This window comes from Medicago truncatula, chromosome 5 (genome assembly GCF_003473485.1).
Source record: "Medicago truncatula cultivar Jemalong A17 chromosome 5, MtrunA17r5.0-ANR, whole genome shotgun sequence".
NCBI lineage: Eukaryota > Viridiplantae > Streptophyta > Magnoliopsida > Fabales > Fabaceae > Medicago > Medicago truncatula.
This window is the reverse complement of record NC_053046.1, coordinates 19,317,038-19,324,626: the sequence shown is the minus strand read 5'-3', so window position 1 is coordinate 19,324,626 and position 7,589 is coordinate 19,317,038. Positions and strand designations below refer to the sequence as shown.

At 30.0% G+C, this 7,589-nt stretch overlaps 1 protein-coding gene across 1 annotated transcript; it reads left to right on the top strand.

Moving 5' to 3' along the window:
* The first annotated feature begins 1,756 nt into the window (after nt 1-1,756).
* LOC11422173 (putative pentatricopeptide repeat-containing protein At1g26500) lies at nt 1,757-3,504 on the top strand. The gene has a single exon (XM_003613999.4). It carries the CDS (start codon nt 1,792-1,794, stop codon nt 3,313-3,315), a length of 1,524 nt encoding a protein of 507 aa, XP_003614047.1. The 5' UTR covers nt 1,757-1,791; the 3' UTR covers nt 3,316-3,504.
* Nucleotides 3,505-7,589: the final 4,085 nt, after the last annotated feature.

Below are 7,589 nucleotides of genomic sequence, written 5' to 3'. Positions count from 1 at the left end.
GATTAAGAAGAACTACATTCCTTAAAAAATTTCAATTCCATTGAGTTATTAAAATAGTTAAACAAAAAATAATTACCTGACAAAAAAATAAAATTCATTAAAGAGAAAAGAAGTTAATTATGATAAATGGGTTAGACTACTGATGAAAAATTTTAAAATCTATATATTAGTATTGAAGCAATAAAAATTGAGAAATTTAAAACATGATCTTAGCAAACTTATCTCCTCATCATGATGTAGTGTCCTCACATCCTGTGTCAAAGTATCTCCACATTGTTGTGCCTGTTGATTTTTTATACTAGCAAAACCGTCAATTAAAAAAAAAATTGAAATTCAAAGATTTCAACCAAATAGCAAACCATTATTGAATTCTAGTTCTGCTTATAGTTTTCTTTTTTAGGTACAAAGTTCTGCTTTTTAGTTTTAAATCGTGGATAAAACTAACTTTAGCTCTTCAGACATATTTCACAAAAAAAATATAAACTCTTTGCAACTTAAAGATGGATAAAAGAATGACTTAATTCCCTAAAAAAAAAAAAAAGAATGACTTAATTTCACTCTTATCCTAAATTTCGTGCGATTTTGGTTCTTTAATTTAAAATGAATGATTTTGAGCCCTCGACTTTATTCCTTTCTGATTTACCATCCACTTATATTTTAACAAAACTTATTTTTATTTATTTTTGGTCAAATTCATCTAAATGTCTTTAAGTTTTTAGTTTTTCCCAAAATCGTCCTTTAAGTTTCAAAAATCCAAAACAAGTTTTTTAAATTTCAAAAGTCTCAAACAAGTCCTTTTAGTTTTTGAATTGTTTCAAACAAGTCCTTTTAGAGGATGATGATGATGATTCAGATGATAGTAACAAAGAACATTATCCACCATTTGTCATACCTAAAAAGATGACTAATTTTAAGTGGGTGTTAGAGGCTAGATTTGGTACCAAAGATGAGTTCAAAGAAACAATTACCAACTATGCTATCTACAATAGAACTTGTTTGAAATGATTCAAAAACTAAAAGAATTTGTTTGAGACTTTTGAAACTTAAAGGATCACTTTGGAAAAAATGAAAAACTTAAAAGACCTTTAGATTCATATAACTTTTTTTTTTTATTTTTTTATTTTTATTTTTTTATTTTATATATTTTACACATGACTAGTTCTAATTGGAGGGAGTGGTAAAGTAATCGAAGAAACTTGTATTTTTCCTCTAAAATGACTTTCAAATAAACCGTCAAATTAGTCTTTGATTTTTAAAGACATCTTAAATAAATATTTGATTTTACGAATATTTCAAAAAGGTATTTGACTCTATCAACTTTTACTCATATTAGTCCTTCAAAAAATATGTCACAGACTAAATTCATAGTAAGTGGATGAACTTAGAGATTAAATTAATAGTATGTTGTTAAAATATAAGACATTAATTAATAGTAAATGGTTAACTATAAGAATTAATTAACACTTCAAGATATTCTTAGGCTTTGTTTGGTAAAAAAAAATAGCGGATAATTTATAGACATCTTATAGCGAATGACTTATATTCTTGTTTGCTTATAATTGATAGTAGATAAACTAATTGATTGAATTTATAGTGTTTGATAAAAATTAACTTATAAATATGAAATGACATAAAAAAAAAAATATTTAATTAATATTTATTTGTTTTAATTAAGACGGCAAGGGTAAAATTGAGATAAAATATAAATTGATAAAAATATGAGTATATAAGCTATAAGCTGAAATACGTGTCTTACAAATTGAGGGTGCTCTACACCCTTTATCACCGAAAATGCTTCTCCGACGAACCACCGCACTTCTCTTCAAAAACCACCACACCGTTCAACCACTCCGCCGCCACATCACCACCAATCCCATCACACCGGTAAACCGCGAAGAACTCCTTAAAGTCTGCACCATTCTCTACCAACAACAAAACTCACCCGATTCACGTCTCCATTCAAAACTCACCTCTTCCAATTTCAATCTCACCCATGAATTCTTCCTTCAAGTTTGCAACAATTTCCCTTATTCATGGCGACCCGTTTATCGCTTTTTCCTCTTCACACAGCAAGAAAAAAACTCATCTTTCACTCATACACATGTTTCTTTCAATAAAATGCTTGATGTTGTTGCAAAGTCTCGTAATATTGATCTTTTTTGGAGTCTTGTTAATGAAACGGCGCGTCGTGGTTTGGTTAATAATAAGACATTTGTGATTGGTTTGAAGACTCTTGGTGGTGCTAGAGAGTTGAAAAAGTGTGTGGAGTTTTTTCATTTGATGAATTTGAATGGTTATGGTTATAGTGTTGAGAGGTTGAATAAGGTTGTTGAGGAAATGTGTAAGGTGAAGCTTGTTGAGGAAGCGAAATTTGTTGTTTTTAAGATGAAGGATTTGATTAAGCTTGATGGGGTTAGTTATAAGTGGTTGATTAGTGGTTTTTGTGAAAAAGGTGATTTGATTGAAGCTTCTAAGATTTGGAATTTGATGGTGGATGAAGGTTTTGTACCTGATGTTGATGTTGTCGAGAACTTTATGGAGACGTTTTTTAAGGTGAATCAGTTTGGTGAGGGTTTGAAGCTTTTTCAGACGATGAGGTTGAAGAGGATGGATGAACTTGGTGTTTCGACTTATAGGGTTGTGATTAAGTGGTTGTGTAAAAAGGGGATGATGGATAATGCTCATGAGGTGTTTGATGAAATGTGCGAGAGGGGTATTCGAGTTGATAGTTTGACATTGGGTTATGTTGTGTATGGGCTTTTAGCTAAGCATAGGGTTAGAGAGGCTTATCAAATTGTGGAGAAGATTGATGTTGTGGATATAAGTGTTTATCATGGATTGATAAAAGGGCTTTTGAAATTGAGAAGAGCAAGTGAAGCGACTCAAGTGTTTAGGGAAATGATAAAGAGAGGTTGTGAACCAACTATGCACACGTATATAATGCTGTTGCAGGGTCATTTGGGGAGAAGAGGAAGAAAAGGGACTGATCCTCTTGTGAATTTTGATTCTATTTTTGTGGGTGGTATGGTGAAAGTTGGACATTCAAAGGAAGCTATTAAGTATGTGGAGAGGGTGATGAACCGAGGGATGGAGGTGCCGAGGTTTGATTATAACAAATTTTTGCACTACTTTTCAAATGAGGAAGGTGCTGTTATGTTTGAGGAGGTAGCGAAAAAGTTGAGGGAAGTAGGGTTGGTTGATTTGGCAGACATACTTGAGAGGTATGGACAGAAGATGTCAACTAGAGATAGGAGGAGAAATAGATTTCCAATAATTGAAGATGCTAATGAAATGGATGACAAACAGGTCATGTAAATATAAAGGTTATATGATTGATTTAAAGAAACTAAAGTTGGTTGGAAATGAAGCATTAGATTTATGAAATGTCAGCATTTTCTAAGCTTAGTGGTAGTGGAGAAATCTGACTTGAAAGAGGTATATGATTAACGTATATAGCCTTTATAAGTTTATATATCTGTATGTTATCATTGGATTTCAATGTTATACTAGTTACAAACCCGTGCTTCGCACGGGTTCAATAACGTATTTGATAAAAAAAATCTTCAAAAGAAGAGATGTTAAAACGACGGAACATTGTGATTCATCATAAAATATGTATGGGCTGGTTCCAAAGCATTATAAAGATCTGCTCTAGAAAAAGAGCATGTTCTATTTTGTTCAAGAGATTAGGAAAACAACATTTTAATTAACATGATACTAATTTGAACCAATGAAAGAACCAACAATGTGCAGACTAACGTTACATAATAGTTAGGTTTATAAAAGAGACTTCAAGTGTCAAAGACTAACTAAAAAGATATTTTTGCCAATATTTACATCAGACAAAATGAAAAGAACAAATGACATCCCAAAGTCAAGATAGTTTACGATTACAGTCCAAAGCGATACGTCAAAATAGTAGAAGTTCAAATAGTTCAGCAGCAAAGATCTACTTTAGAACAACTTGAACGTGCAAGTTCTTCGGTGACTTTTCGAGACCAAATATGAGCTTACCACCTTCTATCATCACACGTGCTTTGCAGAAATTGATCCATAGCCCACCCAAGTATTTTCCATAGCTTGCTCTTTCTGCGGTAATGAGGCGACGCTTATACTTTCTCTGTATGCGAATATAGTTACATATAATTTATAAAATAAAGGTAGCTTAACTGATTTAAGCTAAAGAAAATGTATCATGACTTCTAATTTATCTTCCTATTATCTTCTTATAAAGTCTAGATAAATACATGTATTGCATTATATGAACCTCGTTGACCAATTAACATTGTTGAAACAAATGGAAATTAAGCATCACTCCCGCATGTGCATCTATAGCTAGCACCATTTGACATTGATGTCTTCGAACATTTGGTGCAACTCTTATAATACCATCCAAAATGGTTAGGATTGAATTTAGTTGTTTTCCAAATAGTGATGAAATATGTATCCTAACCCAAATTATGCACATGAAATAAAGAATAATGCAATATGTATTTTTAACTTGTACGTCAAAAAACTCAAAGCATGTTCGTGCATAAAAAAAGCAGACCATGACTAAGTTTATAAATTCAGCAATTGGCCTAACCTGAGGTAGATTGAAAAAATCGTTGTACAAAGTACGTTGAGAAGAAGCCGAACTCTAACTTAAGTTATGACTGATACTTTGACTCTGAGCTTGAGAAGTGTTAAGGTCACGACAACAATTCAAGAAACATGGTCAAAAAATAATCAAATCAGATTGTGAAATAATAAGTTACTCTAATACTATATTTTGAAATCATAATGCAAACTTACTAAGTCTTAAACTTCTCAACAACCGGATAATGTAGGTTGATGAGCAGCCTCGAACCTGACCAATTGTTACATATATTTGGGTTGCCAATGACTACAAAATGGAAGCAAAGAACTCAAGGTAAATAAATGGTAAATAATCAAGCTACAGAGTATTTTTCCCATAATGTTACATCAACTATATTCCCACTGCATAAGGAAAGACATCTTTCAGGTCATTATCAAACTTATACAAAATTCTATCATCTGATGTTGACAAATTAGAAAATAATACCTTTTATCTTTCAACACAATGTTCGTACGCGGTTTCTTTCCAGTCCCAATTGGTGTTGTCTTGACAATCTCATGAAGAAGCCCAATGATTTCTTAAAAAAATATTACATCTATAATAATATTATAATCGTAGAAAACAAAGAAATAAATTAAAGCACATAACTATATCATATAAAATGTCAGTTTTGAATTTTCCATCTTGAATTTCCTTAAATGACTTAAAACGAAATTCATGAGTAAGAACGTTAGTTAACTTGTCATACTTATGCACCTTTGTATCAGAACCAAAAACAACCTTAAAGAGATTAAATGCAATGTCATTATCAAACACATGACAATTATACAAAGTATAAGTCTTGTTTTCCTCGATCAAATCCTTCCAATGCTCCAATTCTCTATACCGAGTTATTACATCAACTCGATCACCCTAAATTCGAGAAAGAAACCAAAAAATATAAATAAATCAAAATGTACACTGATAAGTAACATTGATAAATCATAAAGGAAATTACAACAAATCTTAACTAACTCATCTAATCTTTGCATCACAAATAATGAGCTTCATATGTTGATTCTCATTACTACCATTTACAATCCAAGAATCCAGCACTCCAAATCCTATTTTCCAAATGTCCAAATCATTTTTTAGATCCTTAATGTAGTCATAATCCCTTGACATCGAAAGTCCTATATAAAGATACAATAATACATCATTTAATTTTATTCCCTTTGTTCATTATGATATCGAAAGAAGCTAACATATTTCTATGTGATCAATTTTTGTATCATGAAATTAACCTGATCTTAAATGCACAAATTTCTGAATCATCAACTTTTTGGACCTCAATGATATGACCAAAACAAATTTCACCAATCAACTTTTGTACGGCTCAATCATATAGGAAAGAATAAACCAAATATGAAAATTGTTATGGCTTTATGATTACTCGCAAAAACTAAAATAACTCACATACATCAATTTTTTTTCAACTACAGTACCAGAAGTTAAAATAACAATTGTGTCAAAACCTTATCATGAGCTAAAATTCAATCATCATGATTTATCAATGTTACTTATTAGTGTACATTTTGGTGTCTTTCAAAAAGATAAGAATTTATATTATATGATATTATATTTGTTACATTGTTGGTGTCATAGAAACATATATGTTTAGTTTTTTCGAATTAGAAAAAGATATGCATAGTATGTTACAATATAAGGGTGCAATATATATATAAGTATAATTTTTCTAGGCATCTAGACCTTTTTTGAAGATAAGACATCTACAATTTTACTTTTAATTAAAATCAAAATTTTATAAAAATAATCATATGCATTATGCAACGTCAAAAAAAATTATACGCAATAGTGTAACAAAAAAACAGACACACATAAAGTATTACTCTAAGCGCTAATATGTGTGTTCGTATATATTTGCAAGGTTGAAGAAAGAAAATAAAAATATTTGGCATCATTAAATGACAGCGTGAATAGAAATATTTGTGAGGTTGTGATGATTAAACGATATTGAATTTAAATGTATAAGTGATAAAAAGATAATAAAATTCCTTCGAAAAAAAAGGTAATAAAATTAAATGGGGCCTCCTTAAAAAAAATTAAATGGAACGATTCCAAAAAAAATTAAATGGAAGAAAAAATCATATTGAAATATAATATTAAAAAATAAAAGAAAAGGTTCCCAGTGTGAGTTGAAAAGATGTGCTTTTGAAATAAATTGTCGAGAAGTAGTTTTTTAAAGTAACATTCAACAACTTTTGGTCAAAGCTCATTCCATTCAATTTTATGCATTAAAAAAAATTACTTTTTGTAGTAAGTACTTAATTGATACTGTGTTTGTGTTTGACCTAACTTCTTAAAAATGTAGAAAAGTTGGAAAAAAGTCGGGTCAAGCGATACCTTATTCTCCTACAACGACAATATAGAAGCAACTGAATTTGGGAGAAAAAAAATTGAAAAATAGTTACAAACATAAAAATTGGAAATAAAACATTTGGTATCATTTAATGACAGCGTGAATAAAAATATTTGTGGAGTTGTGATGATTAAACAATATTGAAATTAAATATATAAATGATAAAAAGATAATAAAATTAAATGGAACGGTTCAAAAAAAAAGTTAAATGGAAGAAAAAAACATATTGAAATATAATATTAAACAATAAAAGAAAAGGTTCCAAGCGTGAGTTAGAAAGAGGTGCTTGTGAAATAAATTGTCGAGAAATAGTTTTTTAAAGTAACATTCAACAACTTTTGGCCAAAGCTCATTCCATTCAATTTTATGCATTCAAAAAAATTACTTTTTTTTTAGTAAGTAAACAGCGTGAGTTAAAAAGAGGTGTTTGTGAAATAAATTATCGAGAAGTAGTTTTTTAAAGTAACATTCAACAATTTTTGGCCAAAACTCATTCCATTTAATTTTATGCATTCAAATTTTTTTTTTTTTTAGTAAGTAATTAATTGATACTATGTTTGACCTAACTTCTCCTTAAAAATGTAGAAAAGT